The 26,163-nt window shown below is 40.4% G+C and overlaps 2 protein-coding genes across 5 annotated transcripts; both read left to right on the forward strand.

Moving 5' to 3' along the window:
* The first annotated feature begins 5,601 nt into the window (after nt 1-5,601).
* Nucleotides 5,602-8,254, forward strand: LOC144700664 (craniofacial development protein). The gene is made up of 3 exons (XM_078572120.1): nt 5,602-6,164; nt 6,920-7,037; nt 7,531-8,254. Exons 1-3 carry the CDS (start codon nt 5,602-5,604, stop codon nt 7,735-7,737), a joined length of 888 nt encoding a protein of 295 aa, XP_078428246.1. The 3' UTR covers nt 7,738-8,254.
* Nucleotides 8,255-22,127: 13,873 nt separating this feature from the next.
* On the forward strand, nt 22,128-25,314 carry LOC144700665 (uncharacterized). 4 transcript variants are annotated; one of them, XR_013580819.1, is made up of 7 exons: nt 22,128-22,289; nt 22,913-23,026; nt 23,098-23,344; nt 23,698-23,806; nt 23,887-24,051; nt 24,486-24,748; nt 24,897-25,314. XR_013580819.1 is itself a non-coding variant. In XM_078572121.1 (6 exons), exons 1-6 carry the CDS (start codon nt 22,173-22,175, stop codon nt 24,541-24,543), a joined length of 810 nt encoding a protein of 269 aa, XP_078428247.1. In that variant the 5' UTR covers nt 22,128-22,172; the 3' UTR covers nt 24,544-24,817. The 4 variants fall into 4 exon arrangements, 2 of the variants coding, with proteins under 2 accessions (XP_078428247.1, XP_078428248.1); XR_013580820.1 differs by having other exon boundaries at nt 25,020-25,314; XM_078572121.1 differs by lacking the exon at nt 24,897-25,314 and having other exon boundaries at nt 24,486-24,817.
* Nucleotides 25,315-26,163: the final 849 nt, after the last annotated feature.

Consider the following 26,163-nt stretch of genomic DNA (forward strand, 5'->3'; position numbering starts at 1 on the left):
TTGTACCTTCTAGAATACGAGTGTAGGTTGAGGCCCTATGGGCTAGAAACCCGACCGATCGATTGAGTTAAATCAATCCATCATTAATTAATCTATATGTTGATATATGTAATTAGTTTTGGAGACTAATAAATACTATTGGGCCATTAGAGTCCTTAACTAGATTGATACATAGGACTAGAAGGTTGACTAAAAATGGCCTTCTGGATGCCAGAGCATATGCTTAAAGTTTAATAATTTTTATGAAAACATTCTACCAAGTAAAATTAGGAAAAGTTCCTAAATCAAATATACCCAATCCAGAATTGGTTAGGGCCCTAAACTTACCCTCCTTTAATCCTCTTTGCTCCTCTCTATTCCCTATACCATCAAGGAGGCATAACAATGGCGTAGGAATAGGGCTCGTCAACATGAAAGGGGAGATTCAATGTGCCAAGGTTCACAGGGATACATCTAGAGGCTGCACATATTTCACTAATGCGATGAAAAAGAAAAAGATCTTAGCCATGCACAAATGATCTGATCAATAGGTTTTGAGTGCCCCAACATTTTAATTCATAATCTTTTGTTGTGTAAAATGTTTTAGTTTCATCCAAATCAAGGCATTATCACACAACGTTATGTCTGATGGATATTATGTTGTCGTCAAACCAATCACACTACCGTGTTTATATTAGTTCATTGAATAAAATATTTGTGTACATTATTATTCCGTGTGATGTTTATAATGAAGTCCATGAATACGTGCAATGACTTAGTGAATTATGATGAGATCATAATACAGTGATCAATAGTCTTTAAACATGTGTTCTAAATATTCCTATTCGATGGATAGTTGAGACGGACATCAAATTATCATAATAGAATACCACTAGCTTTTCCTACTTACATGATAATTATAGCTGATCCTGTGGCTATTAGTGTGATGACACTAAGGACAGATAGCGGGTGCGCTTTGGAGAAAGAGTTCATTGAATTGATCCGTATAAATCCCTGAATGCTATTATACCTAAACGTCAATCAGATTGATTCAAGTCACGTTTGTATAAGCGATCCACTGACCTGAGACACCAAGGACATCTCGTGAGTTGACGACTACGAAATGACTATAACTTACGAGCCTCTAATCATGGGATTCAAATAATTTATAGATCAGATGTGGTAAGAAGCTTACGGAGATGATTGAGTGGTCAAGATGGGATCATCTGCCCTAAGTATGAGAGGAGATTGACTCGAGGAAGACGATGCAGAAAATCCCTAGCCACGGTAGTAAGAATATTGGAGAAGGTGTTCTCCAATGATCCCCGTTATGCATCAATACTAATCGAATGACGGACTAGGGTTTGACGATAAACCATAACCTAAGTCGTTTGAGAGTCTCACGCAGATTATACGTATACGGTAACGGATGACGGTAAAGGTTCCATGAGAGACTTTGAGACTACTCGGTATCTTGTAGAACACAAGGTGTAGCTTGGCACCCCACGGGCTGGAAACTTAACATATCGATTGGGTTAAATCGATCATTATTTAATTAGTCTATATGTTGAAATAGTTAATTAATAAGGTTGGTCAATAAATGTTATTGGGCCACTAAAGTTATTAACTAGAATGATACATGGGCTTTGAGGGTCACACGCATAAGGTGATAAGGGCATTAAGGAAATTTTTTACTTTGTAGGGTTTTTTAGCAAAACCTTAAGTGAAATATAAAGAGGGAAAGGGGTCTCATTTTAAGCACACATGCAAGCCTGATTTGAGCGGCCCTCAATTTCTCCACTATCTTCTCCACTCATCCAAGGAAGAGTGTCTTCATGGTGAGGAGATCTACAGGATTTTCAAGAAGAGTTGAAGAAGAAGACATGGAGATCCAAGCGCCGAGTGATCGCGTGGATACTTCTAGAGGTCGGACGTGTGAACAGCTTCAGAACAATCTCGGAGTGACAAAGTCAAGGGTGGAACGAGTTCCCCAAAATTTACTTTGACTATTTTATTTTAAAGATTGATTGTGAATCAATCGACATGCTTCCACATCCATGGAAATGTGTTTTCTATGGATGAACCAAGGCACCGAACCCAACAATGTCATCATGTATTTTCAGAATTCCTGCTGTCGTATGAATGGGTATATCATCAAAAATCAAAAAGGCAAGTATGTTGCTCCATGTGACTTCCTGAAAGATGACATTGCATCTCATTTGTCCTAGGTTTTTTTTAGCTGCAGTATCTATGTGATGTATGTGAAGTCGGAATGGTGATGACTGTCATTTTACAAGTTGTAATTTCCCGTGATGTAAACAACATAAAAATATGATGATATCATTATGTGCCAAACAGCGTTAGGTTATTGATTCTCCTTAGTCATTGGTTGACTCTTCATATAGCCTTTTCAATTATCATGGCTTTCCTATAAAAGGAGAAGAATTTTTCTTATTCCAAAGTCAAAAGGTTTGTATAAGACACTCTAAATCATCCATCCATACCAACATGTCCATATCATTGATACACATTAATCCATCCATATCTTATTCACTCGTCTTCATCAGCCATCACCGCCCCAAATTTCACAGATAAATATATATCCTAATTATCATCCTTCTTATAGATCCATAATTAAGATCTTATAGATCCATAATTAAGATCTTATAAAAGATATCTTCTCAGCTCCATATTCATTAATCTCACATTGTTCCTTGAGGAGATTATCCTCTTTCGTCACAAGCTAATCATATTTTTTTAGAGTCAAGGTCTTACCTAAATCTTTTTGATTAACTCAGAGATCAATGGAATGTTAAAACTGAAACTTGGATTCATAAATGGCATGAAAGCTAATCTCACTCGTATGCCTTGTTAAGTTTATCAAATAAATGATATGTAGTATAATTTATATTCTATGTTTATACTGAAGTTGAAAGTTATGTGGAAATAAAGTGAATAAAAATAAGATAATAATACAATAATTATTATTCCAAACATGTATTGTAAACATTGTGATTCATGGGATTAAAAAACACATCCAAATATCCAATAACACTCAATGGAGATTTGATGAGGATGATTGATCATATAAGCATCTGTGTGGAGATAATGAAAATAAACTGTGGGTTCTCTTGATAGAAATAGTTTAATCAATTGATCCAAATGAATTACATGAAGATTTTATACCTAACTTCCAATCAGGTTTATTCTTGTGAGTGTTTGTAAGTAGTCTTTACAAGTAAGCCAGCAGTGACATCCTGTGCATGGAAAACTGTATTTTAATTAACATGTAGCAGTTCCTAATCGTATGAGTCAAAACTTTCTTGACACATATGGAACAATGGAACCATGAATATGATGGAATGATCATAATGAGATGGTCAAGTATCTATACAAAGGAAAAAACCTCAAGGAACAAGTTGAAATAAAATATGTGGTCAAGGTAGTAAAAATATAAGAGGAGTTCTCTGATTATTTTAAAATGAATTAATTTTTCTAGGGTATGATCATTCGGGTTTTAATGTTTAACATGCCCTCATTCATTATTGGAGCCTCGTGTGAAGGGTTATGAGAATTAAGGATTATGCATAGCTGGAAACCAATAACATAAAGGTTTCATGACATATTTGATAAACTGCCTTCTACTTTCTAGGCCACACGAAATAGCTTGGCACCTCATATGTTGTCAATTTAACCTATCTTAATGGGAACATAGTTCCAATATTGATTTATTTATATGGCACATATGGTTAATTGGTTAGGCAACCCATTATAGAGTTATAGGGCTTACAGAGAGATCAACTGTACTGGTGCATGGTCTTTAAGGGTCACAGGCATATGGTTTTTGACATTAAGGGTATAGTAAAAGTGTAAAGATTTTTATGACATAAAAAGTCCATTTTGAGATACTTAAAGGAAAGTTTCAGTGGTACCCCTTCTTCTCCTCTCATCGAACACTATAGTTTTTTTTAGATTAGAATGATGAAATCTTCAAGGATGTTGACTGACATTGATCAAGAAGACTAAAACGAGATTTATTGTTTCATGGACTATGTGGATATGTCTAATGGTTGGAAAATTGTGTGGCCCAAAGAGACAATCAATTAGGGGTTCAATTCTGTCCAAGACAATTCTATTAACATTGACCTTTTAATATAATGTCGATTTGGATATGTCTTGGTCTCCAGTGTGATTTGAATTTGGATTGTGGATCATGGCTAGAAGCCATCACAATGCAGTGCGTACAACACTCTGCAGATTCTTGTACACTACAGGTTGGGAGAAAATCTTGTTGTCCTCATATTTGTTGAGGATTGCAGATCCTAGAGTTTTCCAAAGGCTTATACCTACAAATACCCTTGGGTGTACAGGACGTTTGGAAATTTTTATGTCTTTATAAATATATTTAAACATACCAATCACTCTAGTTAATGACATGAGAGCATTTTGGGTAAAGAGCTAGATCTGTAGTCCTGAAATCTTATCTAGACGGTTGCTGAGAGTGGCTATCTAGATAAGGACTTACCAGATATCTCTGATGTTTACTGATTCATATGCGTAGCTGCACCATTAGTAGTCCACATCGTATGATTTGAGGCCGTTTAAAATTTCTCATCCAATTTGAGCTGAATTTGAACACATTTGCAGTCCATGGAGCCAATGATCACTTTACCTTTAATGGTAACTTGTGATAGATACATCTTCCCAATGTCTTTCTTTAGATTTCTTCTTCAGCCGAGTCAGCCCTTAATTGGATGGGCCGTCATCAACATGAGGACCTCGAGTAAAAAAATTAGTGACCTTGGCTGGTTTTGCCTGAATGATCATGTTGACCTTACCCAGGTCATCCTCATTCAATGGGTTATAGTGGCTATGTCTGACATCATACAAGTAGATGAATCTCTACTCTCTACAAAAAATTAATAATTCTTCAGGAGGGGAATACATCAAATTGAAATAAATGAATGAAATTTATGCACAAATATTATATATTCCATCCAGTTTCGGTTGGGTTTGAGCCCTCTTACTGAAACTCTAGTCTGGCAAAAAGACGGCAATGCAATTGAGTAATTAAACTCCCCAAATTCAAGCTAGGAGATGGTCCAATAGCTAAATGAAATTTATTTGATGAAACTTCAATATTTTATATTTTTTCTAGAAAATAATTCAAGATACTTTGAGAAGACAACCTATTAGTCTACTCTCTACAAAAAATTAATAATTCTTCAGGAGGGGAATACATCAAATTGAAATAAATGAATGAAATTTATGCACAAATATTATATATTCCATCCAGTTTCGGTTGGGTTTGAGCCCTCTTACTGAAACTCTAGTCTGGCAAAAAGACGGCAATGCAATTGAGTAATTAAACTCCCCAAATTCAAGCTAGGAGATGGTCCAATAGCTAAATGAAATTTATTTGATGAAACTTCAATATTTTATATTTTTTCTAGAAAATAATTCAAGATACTTTGAGAAGACAACCTATTAGTCTATTCTCGAAAGTAATATCCCTCTCCCATATATGAAACTACTAACATATTCTCTTAAAAATATTTTAGTATGGTTTCAACCCACTATAAATAATGAATATGTGTAACTTCACTTGTGCCCTGCTGCGCAATGGCGCTTCTTCGTAGAGCTCTCCGCTGTCGCCTCGCCTTCGAGAGAAGCTCTCCGCCATGGCCCGTCGGCGACAACAAGCCGGCGAGATCGTTCTACAGATTACATCTCTACCAAGCTATCCACAGTTTACCTTTCTCTTCTACAATTACTCGGGTCTGCGATTCTTCGAGCTCTTCTTCCGAGAAAACAATCACCCATCAATCAGATCAGACGAGTGGAATGGGTTCTCTATATTCCTTGTTCGCTCGTCCTTCAGACCCAGAAAATCCCGAGTTTAACGCAAAATCGACCGTAGTGAAGAGAATCAGCCGTAGATTTTCCCAGAAAGAACATAAGGCGGATTCGGCAAATTCTGGGTCTTCTTTAGAAGCTCATTTTTCTGGAGAAGTATTGGTGGTGGTTGATTTGCTCATCAGGCGGCTGAACGAGGAGGGATATTTGAAAGGGTGCGAGTACTCGAGCGGATTGGTTGTTCAGAGAGTCGCCTCTAATGGGTTCTTGAGAGGATTTGTGATTAATGCTGCGGAAAGATTTGGGAAGGACCATCAGGAAATCGCGAAGTAAGTATAACTTCCTCCTTTCTGGAGAAATTAATTTGTTAGATGAGAGGTCGAAACAACCGTCTCTGTATATATTTTCTACCGTTTATTTATGATCATGAAGAACTATTATTGGCTATTTGGGGTTGTACCTTCGGGAACCATGTTCATTCTTCCCGTTGTACTATTGAACCATCGTTTATCTTCCATGGATTACCCTCTTATTATCAAGAAATTACTCTGCAATTCGAAGTCAGGCGTCCAGAAAAGATGGGTAAATATGACGATTGATTCTAATCGCATTAGCTTATCTCGTTTTGGTCGCCTTGGAAAACGCCCAGACATTCTCGGTATCCCTTGTGGAGAATTAGAAATATAATGTTTCTTTGATGTTTATCGTCTTATTGGATGTTTCTTGGAATTTTCCATCGTAATCCTCCATTCTTGGAATTATACTCTGGATTTTATCCCATTAGGGGCATTTGCTCATTTCCATCTGGAGCAATTCCGTTTAAATGAGCATCCAAAAAAGAAATTTAAGTCTCAGCAGTGCTTGATCCCTCCTCTCTCTCTATAAATATCAATCTATATCTCTCTGGTTTATCCATTGCCTCCCCGCGATTGCCTCACTGGATCTTCAGCCGGCTCATCACCAAAATTAAATTAGATTATTTTGGACTTGTCATTAGTTTTGTATTTTTTAAAGAGTTCCAAAAGACCCATCTTATGAAACAGGTTTTCTCCCCAATTTTGAAAGAGAGCTTTCTTTGTGGCAGATGGTTGTCAGGTAGCAGTCTGAAGAAGATCGCTCTTGCAGGCTGCCCCTGCATGGAGAGGAAAACTGTCTTTGCTGCTAAACGGCTGAGATCCTTTTTCTACATTCAAGAGGATGTGGTAAAATCGCTTTTTCTTCTTTACGAAATCATTAATATGAATGCAAATATAAAGGCAGCAGTATTTAAAAAATCCAGTACTTGATTGTGTGAAAGATAAGACCCATTTTTTCTAAACATACAATTCTAAAGGCCTTGGTATAGAGGAAATTGTACCCCAGATGATATGGTAAAGGTTTCTTTCTTATTTATCCGGTAAGAAAAGATGAGCTCACATAGATGATTTTAACTCTTCAAAAGCCGGTTCTTGATTGAGAGAGGAAACTTATTTGTGCTCAACGAACAAATCTAAGGTCTTTGCATGGAGAGGAAAACTTTCTGGCCGAGATCCTTCATTATCAAAGAACACTAGATTATTGCTTCTTTCTTATCTACCAATTGAACAAGTTTATGGAAACTTAAGAACAAGTTTACTGCTTTTATGTTCTAAAGTCCTGTTCTTGATTATTAAAAAAAAGTTTCGGGACAAACAAGTCTGAGATCTTTCTCCGCAGATATGCAGAGGGTGTCCGATGAAAGATTCTTGCAAATTTGTCAACCAGCGCGTGGACAGAGAGCAGAAACTGTCCCTCTCTGATGCGATGAGGGTTCTTAGTGTCTATGGCCTTGCATGTGGTAGTGCCCCTCAGGCGATGGAGTCACACGAGCTTCGTCACGCTGTTTGCTCATCTCTAAAAGAGGTGATCAGCCTTTGTTCTTGAGCTCACTCTTCTCGGTTATTGATAAAAAGATTATGAAAGGAATCAGGAAGATAGATTTCTAACCTGGCAGCCTGAAAGGTAATAATATTCGTAATTATATGTATCTTCATGGGTCTTCCTCCAGAGGGAAACAGAATGCTACTATGATATTTATGTAGGATCTCCAGGACTAAAGGACTGAACTCTCCATGAATGATGGAATGCCACGTGGAGCTATAGAGCAGAATATTATGGTCTCTGGGGTTAGGGTTCGCTATCCCAGAATAGATGCTTCATTGTCCAAAAAAAAACTCATGATCTTCATCTTCCTTTTCACAGTGATAATTTCAAGGGTGGATAAGGATGTTGAAGATGATTTCTGGGAAATGGATGACGGTGGTGATGTGACTTCTTTGGATGACGAGGTGACATAATTTATAATAGTTTTTAATTATTTTCATTTTTGAAAATTTTCAAATAACAATTACTGTCTCCCTCTATCTCTCTTTCTACTCTCCCAATTTTTTCTCTCTGTATTCATTTGCTCTCATGCTATCTATCTTCTCTATCCTATATTGCTCTCTCTATCCAACCTCACTCTCCCCATCCTCTTTCTTTACTAACTCCATCTATCCATCCTCTCTCTATTCTCTATATCCGCTCTCAACTTTCAAGTTCCCTCTATCCTCTCCTCTCGACTCTCTCACCCGCAATATCTTCTCTCCACCTCTTTCTCTCTACTCGTATCTCTCCTTTTATCTCTATTCTCCCTTGTATCTCTCTAGTGCCTCTCATCCTCTCTCTCAACTACATTTCTTTCATCTCTTTCTACTTTCTAATACTTCCAATAATTTCTCTCTCTCTCTCTCTCTCTCTGTTTCATTCCTATTTTGTTCCTGTAAACCCTAGAGGGTCTGGGGGAGAAGAGAGGTTGAAAGAGAATAGAATGTAATGACATAATTAATGAGAGTTACAAGAGGGGTATATATACCCTTAAGAGATAGAATAGAGAATAGGGAATAGGGCTAATGGGCTTATAGAACAGGGCCCATTAGCCCATAGAGGACATGTCTCACTAACAGCCCCCCGCAAGCGAAGTGTGGATATCGTCCATACCGAGCTTGGATATTGCACGCTGCAAGAGAGGCCTGGATAGGCCCTTGGTAAGCACATCAGCAGCTTGATCAGAGGAAGCAACAAAATCAAGGTCAAAGATGCCCTCGTCAACCCGCTCCTTGAAGAAGTAGCGGTCACGTTCCATGTGCTTGATCTTTCCCTACTAGCCCGGATTCTTGGCCAGTGCAATTGCCGACTTGTTGTCACAGAAGAAGTGAATCGGGCCGGCATACTCAACCCGTAGGTCATGGAGTATCCCATAGATCCACTGAGCCTCCGAGGCCCCATCAGCAAGCGCTCGGTACTGGGCCGCACTGGAGCGGGACCCTTTGTCCTGCTTGCTGCTTTTCCAACTAACCAGGCTGCCGAAGACGAAGGTGCAGTACCCGGTCGTGGAGCGATAATCAACAAGGGACCCCCCAAGTCTGCATCGGTGTAGACCTTCACCGTCCGGTCCGAGCTGCAAGGAAAGAGTACACCCTTCCCTGGACAGCCCTTCAGATACGCAAGTACCCGAGTGACCGCCTGGCGATGAATGGCGTGTGGATCATGCATGAACTGGCTCAGGAGGTTGACGGTGAAGCTGATGTCGGGCCGAGTGTGCGTCAAGTAGATCAATTTTCCCACAATCTGCTGGTACTCATAGTGATCCACTGGAGGCGAGTCCTCCCTTCCCCAATTTTACGTTAGGTCGAGGGGAGTGCTGGCTGGCGCGCACTCCGTCATGCCGGTCAAAGTCAACAAGTCCATGCAGTACTTCTGCTGGGAGACGAAGATACCCCGAGGGGAGTAAGCAACTTCAAGGCCAAGGAAGTACCGAAGTTGGCCCAAGGCCTTGATCTCGAACTCCTTAGCCAAAGCGGCAGCAAGACGTGTAGTTTCACCATATCAGACCCCGTCGAGCATATCATCCACATAGACAGCAAGAATGGAGACACCACCGGACGAATGCCGGAAAAACATGGTGGCATCCCCATTACTCTGGGTGTATCCCTCAGCCTTCATGACAGAGGTGAAGCGACCGAACCACATCCGTGGGGAATGTTTCAGTCCATAGATAGACTTACGCAGTCGACAGACGGTGCCCGGTGGGCCGAGAGGATAGCCCGGAGGCTGCTGCATGTAGACCTCCTCAGTCAGATCCCCGTGCAGGAAGGCGTTCTTCACAGCGCACTGTCGAATTACCCATCGAAGTGAGCCGCCAATGCCAAGAGAAGACGGATAGTCTCCATCTTCGCCACCGGAGAAAAGGTCTCGAAGTAGTTGACGCCATAAGCTTGGGTGAACCCCCGAGCCACAAGTCGAGATTTGTGACGCTCGAGTGTCCCATCTGCATGGTGCTTCTTAGCGTGGACCCACTTGCACCCCACCGCCTTCTTTCCAGGAGGAAGAGGGACGATATCCCAGGTACGATTCTTGAGCAAGGACTGCATCTCCTCGTCCATCGCCGCTTTCCAATGAGGAGAAGCGATAGCATCGGTGATGCGGCGAGGGATGGGATCCGATTCGATGCGGGAAAGAAACAGCCGGTAGGGGGTACTCAGCCGTGCGAGAGATACATAATGAGACATGGGATAAAGGGGAGTGCGGGTGCACTTGCGAACCCCTTTGCGAAGGGCGATGGGCCAGCCAAGATGATCATCGTTGCCATCGGAGGAAGGAGGTCCATCGCCGGAAGAAGAGGGAGCGGAAGCCTGAGTAGGAGGAAAATCAGGAGAACAGTCATGAAAAGAATCTCGCTGAGTCGGCAATGACTCGCCGAGAGGAGAGGAAGTGTCAACCATTGGAGAGGAAGAGGCCTCGTGGAGGAGACCAAGAGGAGCGACATCGGTCGGGAATAGGAGGTGCTGGAAGAACCTCAAGAGATGACGAAGAGGGGACTGGAGGGTCAAAGGAAGATAGATCATGAGACGATGACACGGTCGGAGCAGTGGGCTCCGCTGAACGGAACCGGTTCCAAGTGGGGAACCAAGGATCCTCATCCAACGGAAGGCGGGTGAGGAAGAATAATCTCCAAAGTAGGGCTCGTGACTCGGCAAAGGTAACATTCGCCGAACGAAGAACCGCCTGGAAGGCGGATGATAGCACCGGTACTTTTTGGAGAGTAGAGTACCCCACAAACACACACCGTAGAGCTTTAGCATCCAGCTTCGTCAAGGTCGGTGAAGTATCGTGGACGTACGCCGTGCATCCGAATACCCGTGGAAGAAGGCCGGTCTTCAATGGAACCCCGAACGCCGCACCGAGACGGTCAAGAGGCGAGCAAAGTCGAGGGATTGGGATGGGAGGCGATTGATGAGATGGGTGCTCGTCAAAATCGCCTCACCCCAATATGTCCACGGAACCGTATAATTCTCCAAGAGTGTCCGAGCGGTCGAGGTCACATAGCCGATCCGCCTTTCTGCCATACCGTTTCGCTCCGGTGTAGCAACACATGAGGACTCATGCAAGATCCTCTTTCCGCAAAGAACGACGAGGTCGGCATTGAAGAAGTCACGGGCATTGTCCGACCGAAGCGCTGAATGCCACGCCAAACTGGGTCTGGATCATGGCACAAAAATGTCGGACAGACTTCGACACATCGGACTTGGCCCGGTAGATACGCCCACGCACCGGTGGCCTCGTCAACAAAAATCAGAAAGTACCGATGACTCGCAGGCTCGGTTTGGGGCCGGTCCCCAAACATCGCTGTGAATGCGGAGGAGTGGCGCTGAGGTATGAGACTGAGATGAGGGAAAAGACGACCGGCTGTGTTTAGCCAACCGACAAGCCTCACACACAATAGTCTTCGGTCCAAACCCACAAACAAAGTTGAAACAAACGCTTTAAAATAGCAAATGACGGATGCCCGAGGCGCTGATGCGCCAGATGTAATCGACCCTCCGCTGCTCATCGGCCGGCGAAGACTGGGCTGCACCCGGAAGCACCGCGAGATCCCCATCGCCCAGCAGCAGCAACCCGTGCTCGCGTTTAATCGGTGTAGTTCTCCCCACCTTGTTAGACAGAGACATTCCGCCAGGTGTCGTGAAAAGAACAAGACACAGAATCAACAAGACGCTGAGGGGACATCAAAATGGCTTGCAGCAACGGAACATGCAGAACCCCTTGAACCACTCCCAGACCATCGATGTAGACTGCCCCAATACCCGCCACGGAAGACGCCCACCACCCGCAGTAAGAACAGTGCGGCCCCACCATGTCGCCAGACAAGACAAACCGTGGTTGAAGGGGTCATATGTTCCGTTGCCCGAGTCAATTACCCAAGTCGATCCGCAACCAGGGAGCCAGAAGGCGGTATGACCACAGTACCACTCCGTAGTGGGTAGGGTAGAGCACGCACCAAAGAAAGACGAGGAGGGCACCGAGGTGGATGTCTGAAGAGCAGAGAGCTGGGACGTGAGCCGAGCAAGCTCGGCCTGCACACGGTCAAACTGTTCTGCCGTAACATGCTGAGAAGCGCCGGAAGTAGACTGAGCAAGCAAAGCCGACTCTTTCTTCTTCTTCTTCTTCTGTTCAGCGAAGTACTTCCGACAGCGGGATTCCACATGACCAATCTTGCTGCAGTAGGAACAGACCGGGGCAGCGCCTTCCTGGGTCAATGCAGGGGTGGAGGAGGGCCGAGAGAGGAGGGCCGTCGAGTCCCGTGGATCCTCGGAAGCTTGACGGCCAAACTTCAGGATATGACTCTCCTCTTCTTGAAGCTCTTTCACCAGCTCGGAAATGGTGGGCAGACCCTCCGTGCGGTACATGGCAGCGCGTCGGATGTGCTCATATTCTCAATTCAGCCCCCTGATGAAGCCCAGCAAGCGAAGACGTAGCGAATGTTGATACATTAGGCTGGAGGTGTCTGGAGGGAGGTAGTGATCAACCTCATCCCAGATGCGTTTGTGGGCCAGGGCATACTCCATAATGGACATGGATCCCTGGCGGAGGGAATATGCCTGGTCCACTAAGTCAAGGAGACGCCAATTGTCCCCATCTTTGCCGCAAAAGAGGTTTGCTTGATCCCAAAAACCCTTGACCGTGGCCTGGTGAGGAAATGTGTCCACAAACTCCGGAGTAAGGGTGTGAAGGCGAAGCCAATTTAAGATAAAGTGCTCCTCCGCATCCCAGGCAGCATAGTGAGGGTGGGAGGTCGAAAGAGCTGGAGCCGTGCAATGCTTGAAGAGTTGTCGAGCTCTCAGCGTAGACTCGACAAAGCGGCTCCATTTCAGAACATTGGGCCCAGAAAGACGCCCCGCGTCGGGTGGATGCGGTAGGGGATTAACCACTTTATGGGAAAGCGGTTTTTCAAGGAAGTCGGCATCAGAGAATTCGTCGGCCGTGACGGTGGCAGCAGACTTGTCATCAGCCATGGCTTGGACAGACGGCTTCGACACACAGCAGACGGCTCACTGGGCAGTCAACGACACCAGATCTTCACCAGATCTTCAGCAGAGCCGTGCAATGCTCGGGATGTCGCGGTTCCACCTGCGCGGTCAGGTGGCGGGGGTCGAGGGGGCAGCGCCCCCGCGGGGTTCGGGGCGGAGCCCCGAAACCTAGACGAAATCGGAGAAGCCGCGCCACGAAATCTAGACGAAATCGCAGAAGCAGAGTGTTAGTCTGTGCGCTGCGGGCGGCGCGGCCGGCGGCCGGCGGGCTGCTAGCTGGGCAAACGGCGGCCTGCGGGCGTAATGCACAGCAGATGGGTGCACAGTAGAGGTCGGACGGCTGGCCGCGCGGACTGCTGGCTGCGGGCGGACGGTTGCGCGGAAGTTGCGGCGCGCGGACTGCTGTCTGCGGGCGGACGGCCGTGCGGACTGTTGCCTGCTGGCGGACGGCCGCGCGGAAGCTGCTGCGCATGGACTGCTGTCTGCGGGCGGACGGCAAGGGGGCGCGGCCAACAGCAGCTGCGCGCGGCGACAAGGGGCGGCGCTCGCGGCTTCCTGACGGCGGCGCGCGCGGCTAGGGCTGCACACGCGGCTAGGGCTGCGCGGACTGCTACCTGCGGGCGGCGGTCTGTGTGCGGCTAGGGCTGCACACAGGCTGGATGGCGAACACGACTAGAGTCGTGTACCCGGAGGATGATGTCAAGTCCTCCACTAGGATCAAGAGCTTGAGCTCTGATACCATGTAAACCCTAGAGGGTCTGGGGGAGAAGAGAGGTTGAAGGAGAATATAATGTAATGACATAATTAATGAGAGTTACAAGAGGGGTATATATACCCTTAAGAGATAGAATAGAGAATAGGGAATAGGGCTAATGGGCTTATAGAACAGGGCCCATTAGCCCATAGAGGACATGTCTCACTAACAGTTCCTCTGTCCAATTTTAATTCATAATGCAAAATATACTAGCCCCTCATTGTTATCACCCTCCGTTGCTAGGATGGCAATGCTGATTTGGCTCTGTCATCTTAGTTGCATCACTCTGTTGCTTCTTCAATCTGCTCCAGCTCGTAAACTCGTGCCTCAGTTCTTTATTCGATTTCTCCTCTTCTGCTCATTGTGCCTGATTGCATTTCATGCTGAACATTTGGTTCTGCAAAAACAACCTGAGAATGGCAGTTTCATCATCTCGCTCCCTTTTCATCATTGATTCATCTTCCCCATGCTTCTACCTGTAAACTCACTCCTTAAGGCAGTACCATTTGCTCGTCAATTCAGCTCTTGAAGTCGTATCTTAATTGCCCTAAAGTAATGCCTTGTCTTCGGACATGGTTGGCTTTCTCAAAAAACCCTTAACAAAGAAAGTCTTCTCTTCCTCCTCTCCTGGCTTCTGCTGCAACAAAGAGAGATCAAGCAGGTAGTATTCCATCTTCCCCATTTATTGAGGTATCTTCCATCAAAATGCTTCCCACCACTTTAAAATATCTATATAATTTCCTCCAAAAATCACACTCATCAGATCCTGGCATACATCTTCAAATGTTCTTCCCAAAACTTTAAAATGTAGGGGAACTGGAAAAGCCACAGAGATTCTGGTGATTTCCTGGACCATCTTCATTTTGCTTTTGCTAAATTGAGGTCAAATGGAAAGAGGTGAGGAGAAAAAAGAAGGGGAGGGAGAACATTGAACTGGGTTGAATGAGGGAGAAAAGTAACATGGAGAGGAAGGCAAGACGAGGAAAGAAGGGGAAGCAAAACAAACTTACATACGTCCAAACGTTTTAAGGGAAGCATTTCAATAATAATTGAATTTACATAGAAGATACGATCGAATGACACATGTAACTATTCCCTATTCCTTCAGGATACTATGGAAACTACATTCATCATGACGCATGTAGATGGAATGTAAGAGGTAATACATTTCTCACGTAGTTCATTTGGTTTTTGCTTCACCATGAAGTAGAATACATTGTAACAAATATGAAGTATCCTGGAGTATAGTGTGAATAATCTAAATTATTTGCCTTCAATCGTTTGTGCGGCATTCCTCTCTAAGGTAACCTATAATACTCTACAGCATGGGAAACATTTAATATATAGAAGTATACGCATACCAGAAATAAAGTGGGATGATCTTGAATGGAGAGATTGATTTGGAACATTCATAGCATTACTGATATCACGACATGTGGAGAAACTAAGTCAGAGGCTCTACCAGTCATTTATATACAGTGGGAGTCCACTGTTATACATACCAAAAGTCTAGTTTATGTGAGAATACAATGTTTAATTTCCATGGTGACAAAAAAAAATCTTCATGTAATCATGTAACCTCAACTACACGGGCATACAATAGATCGTCAAGATCTTTAACGTCAAAGAATCTTGCTGGTTATACCTCAACATGGTGTTATCTGCCGCATCAGCTCCTGTGTTCATAATATCATCAAAATATACAATTGAAATATTAATCTTTTGCATCACACCTCATAAAATAGATTTTTTTGGCCCATGATCTACGAGACTGTTTGAACTGATAGGTCTAACTAAGCATCATCATGGGCTCTTGTCTCTAACAATGAAAATCTAAGAATAATTTACAACTATACTTCTTATTAATGATCTACATGTAGTAATGTGTTCTTAACATCAATCTGATTAAGTCCTCATTCTTTGTTAACAGAATTTAAGATAAGACTTCATATATAAATCATTTCCGCTCAGGTGAATATATCATGTATTAGTTCAAGCTGTTTGTTTATCTGCCTTTTATACTTATGTTTTTAGTCCATATAATATCCATTTGGCAAAGATGGACTTTAAATGAAATAAGGTAACAAAACCAAGATTACTGATGGTTAATAAATGCGGTAGAAAACTTTTGTGAAATGAAATAAGAGTCTCATAAGACATAAAATTAACAATATCATGTTTTTTTCAACCCCATTCACAATATAATCATTGTGAGGGTTGAAAATTTTCATAATCCAAGTTAAACATTCTAACTACTTTTATAACCCATAGCATACTCATTAGAGAGATCAATATTTGAATGACAGTGTGATGACAAAGTTTATGATATATAACACTCTATGAATGAAGCCCTTCTACATAATGGGGTTAAGGTTCTGATGCCTTGAACTAATTTGTCAAATTCCATGCAGATCACATATTTAGATTTGTCAAATGTTTATATTTGTTGATGTTTTTTGGTTTCCTATGAATTGATATAAATAAATGAATAGTAATATCATTTTTAAAATATTATTATTTATAATAGTTCGTAAATTTAATTAATTATAATATTTTAGCAAAACTATAATTTATGATACTTTAGGAAAATCTTAGGTCATGTTATAAATTAAAAAATTCCTAAATATCCTCACTAAAGCTCTAGTAGTGCAGGACATTAGTAGGGCCAACAGAGAAGATACATACATTGGTCAGTACGGAGGAGCGACATGTATGGTAGGGGAGTGATTCAACATGTCCAAAACTGATGAACTAGCAGTCAGAGCAATCTATAACTGATGTCAATCAGACAACTAAATGTCGCGAAGCATGCTGGTTCCATCAATCTCCAACGGTCAGGCGTTCGATGACTTGGCTGCGTCAACCTGGTAAAAACATATTCAAATTAGTTTCATGATCGGTGTGCTTCAGCTTTGGGTGCACTGTTTTTTCTGTGAGACCAATAGTTGGTGGGGTTAGCAAGCCATAAGTTTGGTGTAGTACTTGAAAGAGTATTATTTCTATAAATTTTACATTAATATAGAATTCTGATGTGGTTGACAGCACTGGAAATCTCTAGGTCCTAAATATCTTCCACACATTTTTTCAGGCCCCAAAAATTAGAGAAATAAGTGAAGAATAAAAAAGAACACAAAACTTTTATTTACACTAGTTGGGGCTCAAGGTGGTGATATTCTTACTTTTGCCCAGATCAAAAAACTAAGTCATAAAATTCCAAAAAAATCCAAAAAGAAGTAAGAATAATGTATTTGACTCGAGAGCGTCAAGTGGGCTTAGTTTCAAAAACCATTACAATTATTAACTTAGGACTGAATAAGTAGTTCATATGTTTGTTGCGTAATAATGAGTAATAGATAACTGATTTTCTTTTTGATATGTAGGATAAAAAATAAATGTTTAAATAAAATTCTATCCCACATAATTATGACCATGGATTTCATGTTATCACCATATCCTTAAAAAGTAGATTATTTTGTTCGAGAAATCCATCTTGATAGATAGTATTAACACAAGAAGTTTCATGTAAAAATACACATTCCTATATTTTTTGTGCTGTATGTTTTGTGTTATTATAAGAGTGGAGAATCTTATGCTTAAGTGTGTGTGTGTATATATAAGTATAAGGAAAGATAAAATACCCTAAAGCTTCACACTTTTAGTTTAATCAAATGCACTAAAATGTAGGGGAGAATAAGTGAATGAGTGTAAATGAACAACTAGCAACCAGAAATATCTAGCATAACATGTCATAGTTATACATCATACTGATCACTTTAAAATGTGGGTACACTTTGTTCTGGTCAGACGACTAGACGTTTGGCTCTTGTGTGCTTAATAATTCACAGGTATCACTTCCTATTTTTTGTTTATTACATGCGCCAAACACATTCAGATAAATATTTTTTATTGTCCTAAATATTGTGCGTCCAGGTACAGAATCATCCATAGATTGGTCACTCTTGGATGTAGACAATGCAAATAATACATAATAGATGATGTAGATCATATCGACTTTGGATTGTGGTATTCCCAAGTGTCTGGAAGTTTTAATTCTTGTAGAATACAACATAATTCATAAAAACTTTGAACACACCAGATTGTTGACATAAATTAGGTCTATAGGAAATCAAGGAACACCGAGGATAGATGGTAACTTCAGAAAATTCTTACAATAATATTTTAAATGGTAAGATTTATCACCACTAAAAAATGTTATACACGAGTTGAATTTCTTTTATGGTGATGTAGTATGTTTGAATGCACCATAACCAACTATCTAGATGAATCATGGAAATCAAGGGTATATATAGGTCCCCTCCACTACCTTCACCAAAATGACTATGTGTAGTGGTGTAAGAGTCACCTGCAGTTGTACTTGATCTGACTACTTTGGAATCATTTTTTAATATCTTATTCTGATAAATCTTGTGTCATGAGTTTTATTTTTAGGTGACATCCAATATTAATTCCGAGGAATAGATGGGCAATGCCTATTTTAGTATGGCCTTCTTATTTACAATACAAATGAATCACATGCCATGGCTAATCTGATAAACTCAAAATCAGGGTGAATTTACGGCATCGTCAAATTGAGTTTAATCAATACTATTTAAAAAATGTTACTCTTAAAATAAATGCATTAGTTGGTGATGAGTAAGTGTTGTCTACAAAGGGAAAATATCATAGGGAAGTATGTCTTTCTATAGGGTGAGTTCTTGAAGGTGTGTGGGATTACATATAGCATAAGTGAAAGTGATTAGACAAAGATAGTGGCCAATCTAGTAGGATCTAGACTATAGGTTGGAGGAAGACATACACTATGACGGTGACATGAGATGAAAGTTAACGATAATAATTTTCTGATTTAGGGTTTAATAATTTAGACCTTACTAACTTAGGGTGTAATAAAACATAGGAACATGGGACGGGGAGACGGGAGGTAGATGATAGTGTGGTGTGTGGTGATGAAGGTAGCGAAGTAGGAGTAGAGTGAGGATTGAAATGGGAGGATAGTGATTTAGGTTTTCTTGAACATGTAGGGAGGAGACACTTTAAGGGATCATGATGCCGTAGTTGAGACGTGAAGTGGATGATTGAGGATGATAGATAGGGATGATAATGAATGAAGATGGATGTTGATTATAGGTCAGCTTCCAAAAGGTGCTGAAGAATAATCAATCTAAGGTAAGAAGCAAACCTTAGATCCAAATGTACCACCACAATCAAGGTATCTTCGTAATGCAGATCAACCTCCCCCTTCTGTGCTGAACATCTCTAAGCACTAAAGACACCAAGAACAACCTTGATGGACCTTTAAAGCTTCATTTTCCTTCAAAATGCCTCTCTAGGAAGAAGTGAACTTAAAGATGCTTTTAGAAATATCCAGAGCTCAATTTATAGATTGAACCATACAGATGGATAGAGTACATAAAGCCAAAGCTACCATTGATATTTCAGCTTAATCAGAATTATGGATGATCAGATATCAAGGTTTTGTCTTCTCATGGTTTTTAATGTGATGATTGGCTCATATTCTTCCTTGTCATCCACGATCGATTTCTCTTGTCGCAAAACATGTCACTTCTGGAAAAAGACAAAAGCAAGGTTAACTATTTATTATTTAAACATACGTATAAAGAAGTATGTCCCATTTGACTTGGCGGCATGTCACCGCGCTCCCTTTGCAATCTAGTGGCATAAAGACATGTGCACACCATGTGTACATGTGGGATGAAGGGTCTTCTGACATGTGGTCACAGCAGTCATATTTCACCAGTAAAAAATAAAACGAATCATTATTCAAAGTCCTCAAACCTTAGACTATATGCAGAATTTCTTGCAAAAAAATGCTCGTTTCTTTTATTGGTCTATGTCATCTTGCGTTGAAAAAGTGGAGAAAAGCAACTGCTAATCATTTACCTTAACTGCTAGTTGTTCGTTGTTCAACAAATCAGATGGTGGTATCCCAGAATTAAAAGGGTTTAAAAGTATTGAAAATTCATATTAAGTTAAATAAATATTTTCACTTACAAATCATACAATACAAATTTAATGCCAAACAATTCAGGAAAAATCATCTTTTGACACTAAAAGTATTTTCTTTCTAAATATGTTTTCATAAAAATCCTTTAAAATATAAAAAATTAATGTATATATAAAATTTAAAATATTAATACAAATAAACTTCTAGCTTAGATAAAAATTGTGATACTACGAAATAAAATTTAAACAAAATAATAAATTTCACAGAATTTATATTACAGAATTTATTAATTAAGGAGATTCACATATGACTCAGATATTCACATTGTAGAAATTATTGGGATTCATCCATTCATGAATGGGTTGTAAAATTTTGAATATTTAGATATTCAATTTTATAAAAAAATTTCCTCATAATTTATATAAGAGTTATGTTACTGAATTTTATAATCCTTGTTTTTTAAATATTTTATGATGTATTTTTAAATTTTTTTTCCTGTTATCCTTTTCTTGACAATTTACCTTATTTTCTATACCAGTTTATTACAATATCAATACTTTACTAACAAAATTCACTATGATATTTAATTTTTGGAATTTAAAAAATATTTTTAATATCAACAGAAGTTATTCTGAATCTCTATTTCCTATATCTTAGATAGGATATGTCTTTTCTCATACCTGCCTATGCTTTATATAGGGGCACATACTTCAGTGTCCTATCAAACTACTTGTCTTTGTTCTTGTGTTCCCTTATCTTTATTGGTTTCCCTTTGACAGTGCCATCATAAATGGCGGTGGGCTCCCTCAGTTACCCTACCTTTGTCTCTGCTCATCGTGAACTCTTGCTCCCACCGATCTGGTCATTATCCACAAGATTTAGCGTTTTTTATTGATGAAGTAAAAATATGAAAAAAGGCTACTCAGCCTTTGAGTTTAATAGAAAACTCTCAAATATTCACTTTTGGAAAAATGGAAGATCAACTCAAAAGTAAAAAACCTTATGGCCTGTTCATTATAGGAAATTTTGAGTACACTTATTACCTTTGAGATGAATTAATCGTAGACAAAATGGGGAAACATTAAGTAAGAAGGAAAAATCAGTCACCTTTCAAGCATAAAACATTGCATTTTTTGTGGACAAGATAGTCATACTCTATAGAAGTTTATCTAGAATAATTAAGAAACATAGGGGGAAATTTTGTGGGAATCAAGTTTCGTACAAGTGTAGAAATCAGATCAATTTAAGGGCATGTGGAATGTTAAAAAAAGAGAATATCACATTAAGAAAAGAGCTGTACCACATGGCTTTGAAAAGTGAAAATAAAAATACCGTCCGAGGAAATATGAATCTCTCTAGTAAGAGTGAGGTCAGATCATCAGAACACAAAGAAGAGCAAGTGATCATCCACAACAATATGAATGGCCGTCTGAATAACATATGAGACGGTCCGTATGGATCTAATCCAAGGGTCAGACCAGACGGGGACCAAATTTTTTATTTTCTTTGACTTTGATTTTGCCATTGACTAGTCAATATGACTAGAGCGGGACCGGATCAGGACCAGACAAGACTGGACCAGATTAGTAGTTAACTTTAGATAAAGTTTAGGTCCTCCCTAAAAACCAGGACGAGACTGGGACTGTCAAAGCCTAATCCAATTAGTACATGAGACCCAATATATTTATAGACAGAGTGGTCTGTTCAGTTGGTCCCGATCAAGTCCGAGGGTCAGGTCAGACTGGGACCGAAGTTTTTTATTTTCCTTGACTTTGACTTTGACCAGTCAATATGACTAGAGCGGGACCAGACCAGGACCTGACAAGACTGGTCCGGAACAGAACCGAGCTTTAAATGAGGTTTAGGTCTTTACTAAATTCCGGGACGAGACCGGGACCATCAAGGCCTAATCAGGTTAGTGTATGAGACCCAACAGATACATGGACAGATTCATTTTGCCCGTGACGAGTGGACAGAATAAAGGTTTAAAATGATATCATGGCCATTTCATTTGGCCCAATAGTCACTATGTATGGCTGCCTAGCGATATTTTTCCTACGCACGTCACAGCCTCTCCGTTTTGAAAAAAATCTCGTCGGCGAGATATTTCCGTTGGCGAGATATTCCCGCGCACGCCCTGTCTTCCACGTTCTTCTGCTATTTAAGTCCTCCCCTTTCGTCCGGAGCTCGCTAGAATAACTCTTACTGTTAGAAGAAAGAGAAGAGGAGAGAAATGGAAATTAGAGAGAAGGATAGCGAGATCGCGTGGAGGAGGATGACCCGAATCGCCGATCACTGTGCTTCATCCATGGAGAACGTTGCTCATCCTCCCAGTCAACTTCTCCCCAGTGTAAGTCTTAGTTTCTCCCGGAATTCGCTTCTTCTCTCACCTTCCTTGGATGTTGGTCCCATAATTAGTTGGTGGTTTTTTGTTTCGCTTGAATTTTACGAGCGATCGTGTATCTTGCAAAAGAAAATAAAATACAGAGGTAGAACGTCGGTAAGAATAGCGGGTAGAGCAATCGCCGGTGTATCTCTCATCGAGCTACTTTGATAGGAGACGGTTAATGTCGATGAAATCCCGCCGCTTTAAAATTTTATTTCTTCACGTGGCAGCGGAAAGGCAATGTTTCTGAGAAGGGCTTCTTTTCTCCGATTCGTCTGATGTTGATCTCCTGATCTTACAGTCGTTTTTGATTCGCCTGAATTCTTTGATTTCGCCTTCAAGAATTGTGAGAGTGATGATGTATCTTTCATTCGATTTCAGTCCGTCGTCAATATTTACTCTGTTCTTCTCTCGAATTTCTTTGATTTGTTTTTTTTTTCTTCTAAATGCTCGTGAAGGCCATAGAACCCACAAAACAGTCATATAAAGAAACTGTGATCGTGTATCTTTCATTCCATTTAAGCTCCTCGTCGAATTTATTTTATCTCTTTGTTCTTAACGATCAAGGGGTTTGCGGAATTTACCAGAACTGCTCAAGGATGATAAGATACGGCAATCCCAGGCGCGATAACAGGATGTTCTTCGCTCGCCAAGGCTCTGCCGTTCAAGGACGATTCATGCGCCAAGTTTCTATCGCTCAGGTGAAATCAGTGTAATCTTCTGCTATTTCTTTAATTTCCACTCGTTGATTTGGTCTAATGATGTGGTGTAGGTTGCTAGAGATGACAAGTGTGAGGTTCAGAATTCTCAAGCGAGCTTTCATCCTCAGCAGTCTGGAGGAGAGCCCATGTTTGCCAGGGCATGTACTCCAGTCGCCAATCCATTACTCACCAAACTTCCTCAACCCACGGCACAAGTGAACGTAGAAACTTCTTTTGAACCTCCCAATTTCGCCCGTCCTGGCAGTGAGAAAACCCTGATATCTTTTAACCAAAATTTCGAGCCACCTATAACTCACGGTACACCGTTCTCTGCTCAATAAACTTATTTCTTTTTGGGTAACCAAACTCGTACTTTTTTTATCAGAATCTTACTGGATTACTAGATTGAAGGACTGCTGACGATGACGAATTCTTCATCTGCGAGTTGTTGCAGATGACGTCTAATCATCATCTTTCTCTAGTTTTACACTTCCAGATTACGACGGCAGTATCGAAATTGTGGCTAGGATAACGATGTGTATTTTCGTCCTATTCATTCTCGCCGCGGGCGAGGACGACGGCAAAGTCGTCATCGTTATCGTGAAATAGTTTATGGATATTCTCTTGGCATACGTTAAATATTCATTCAGAGTTTTCTTCCCCATGGACAGAACCGTCCCCAAGAATGGATATTGCGGAGACAACAAAGTACCATATTGTCACACTAGAGCTCCCTGGTGCAAACATAGTTGATATCAAAGTGGAGGTTGATGATAATAAGTATGGGCGCATTCTATAAAAATAATCTTCGCCTTTTAAGATTCCACTTTGGAGGAACTCATTTTTTATTTTCGTGGCAGCTTAACTGTGACAGGCAAGCGTTCATATCCAAGGTGGAAAACTGAAGCTCCAAAAGCAGACGCTGGACTTACGTTTCGCCGAAGGGAGATATTACAGGGCCCGTACACAGTAATCTGGCCTCTCCCAAAGAATGTGAACAGAGACTTGGTCTCTGCTGAGCTTCTGTAAGCACATCCCCTTTTTTCGTTTTTAATGTTCTACGACGCCAGTGATCCTTTTATGTAAATATTATTCCCAATCAGAGTATATTAGAATATAGAAATCTACCATTTTATCTAAGTTAACTTAGAAAGTTTCCCCGTTTGTGTCTCATTTTCCTTGTAAGTTCTTCATACGATGAAGATAAAGAAACACTTGTGTGTTTCTTTCTCTTCACACGTGTTTGCAAAATTTTTCATGCTTTCGTAATAGTGTCAAGTCCCAAATAAGCGGCAAAACCATCGTCAAATTGATTACAAATGGATTCTTTAATGATTTTTAGGTCATCCTAGTTTCAAATTTTCATACTCTGGCATTTATATCATTAGCCTACATTCTTTTCAAAGTATGCTTTTATTTTATTATATAATAAATTCCAAATATGCTTTTCAAAATGCAGGAATGGGTTTCTTCGGATTATCCTCCCTAAAATATTGGTGCGGAACTCATACGACTGAAACTGACTCAGAAGGAGCTCTTAGATCTCATCAACATCATGAGGATGAAGACAATGTCATAGTCCATTGTTACCATATATACATCATCAATAAAATGGATTTTCATCCATCTTCAGTAGTTTTACATGATGAATACCTTCGCCTCTGTCATTAGGTATTCAAAGATTAATGCAATGACATTTGATGGCGATGAACCGTGACAATGGTAAACTTTTAATTCATCTGTTTGATTTGGATCCATCGATCATGAACATGAATTCCTACTTTTATGTTACACATTGCCATAAAGTTGGAGTTCATTTGTTATTAATAATTCACAAGTTTATGTAATCAAGGCATTTTTTTTACTATAGACTACAGCATTACATACTTCTAAGAGGTCTTTTCAACCAAAGAAACTTCTAGCTGGGCACTCCTGGACGGGATGGAAGCTCAGCAAAGATCCAAAGACAATTGAATGTCTTGCCATATGGCAGGTGATTGACGTGGGCTAGCATTCCCGGGTAGAGTTGTTGGTGCAGCAGTCTGACATCGAGTACCAACACCAAGAACATCAAGACCAGTGGAGAGGATGCTGCCAGATCTAAAAAAACAGGGGCTCTGATCCTGAATTCCAGAACAAGAATCTCGTTGTCGATTAGGAAGTGGGCGGTGCTGTCAAATTCTTGAACGGAGAGGGAAATAAGAGGTTTCTTAGGAGGTTATTTTTTAGATTCTTAGATTAGTGTCAACTACTGTATGTTATATTTATAATAGTTCAATTATTGGTGACATGTTAAACTATATATAATTATTCATTTACTTCAAAATCGCTCCCGCTTATAAGCTTAAAGTCACGCTTATATATAATTATTTGCCCCTAAATTCACACTTTTGGAACCTCTCTCTAACACAAACACAGTTCTTTTTTTAGCTGAACATTGGGTTGTGAAAGTCAAGCCAATCTTTCTTAGACTTATTGAACTTTTACAAAAAAATGTGAAACCTTCCTAAATGTAAAGATATTTTGTGGTAGACCAAGTTATTTCAGAATGTTATATTGCGATGAAAACAAATTATTTAATAAAGAAGGGAAAATTTTTGGGGTGGAGAGAAGAAACAGAAGAAGAAATGAAGATTCATCTGTTAACAAATGAGGTGAAGATTCAGATTCATCTGATAAGAAGTAGATGAATGTGAATCTTCATGTTATGAAGTCAATGAAGATAAGGATGAAGAACAAAGTAGTCAAAGAAATTCTTTTACAGCCTTCTAAAATAAACTTATTTTGAAGATAAATGCATTGATCACATGAATTTATAAAACTGATGATGAAAATTATGGAATTTTCAGATTTTTTAAAATGTGCATCTTGCTCACACATTCAATGATAAAATATAAGGACATAGTATGTCAGACTGATAAGATTTTGAGATCTGATTCTGTGACTGTACTGATGTATTCAGATATACTTCTTCGAATAATATTCAATCATTGCTGTTGATTAATATCTAGTTCTGCATTAGTACTAGAACCATATTCATTTGTACCACACTAGTACAATCTAGCATGACACTCATTCTAGTTTATGTAGCTTTGTCCGACAGATCTTCTGTGTCTTCATTTTATATTAAATTTACC

The sequence above is a fragment of the Wolffia australiana genome, chromosome 3 (genome assembly GCF_029677425.1).
Source record: "Wolffia australiana isolate 7733 chromosome 3, ASM2967742v1".
In the NCBI taxonomy this organism is placed as follows: domain Eukaryota; kingdom Viridiplantae; phylum Streptophyta; class Magnoliopsida; order Alismatales; family Araceae; genus Wolffia; species Wolffia australiana.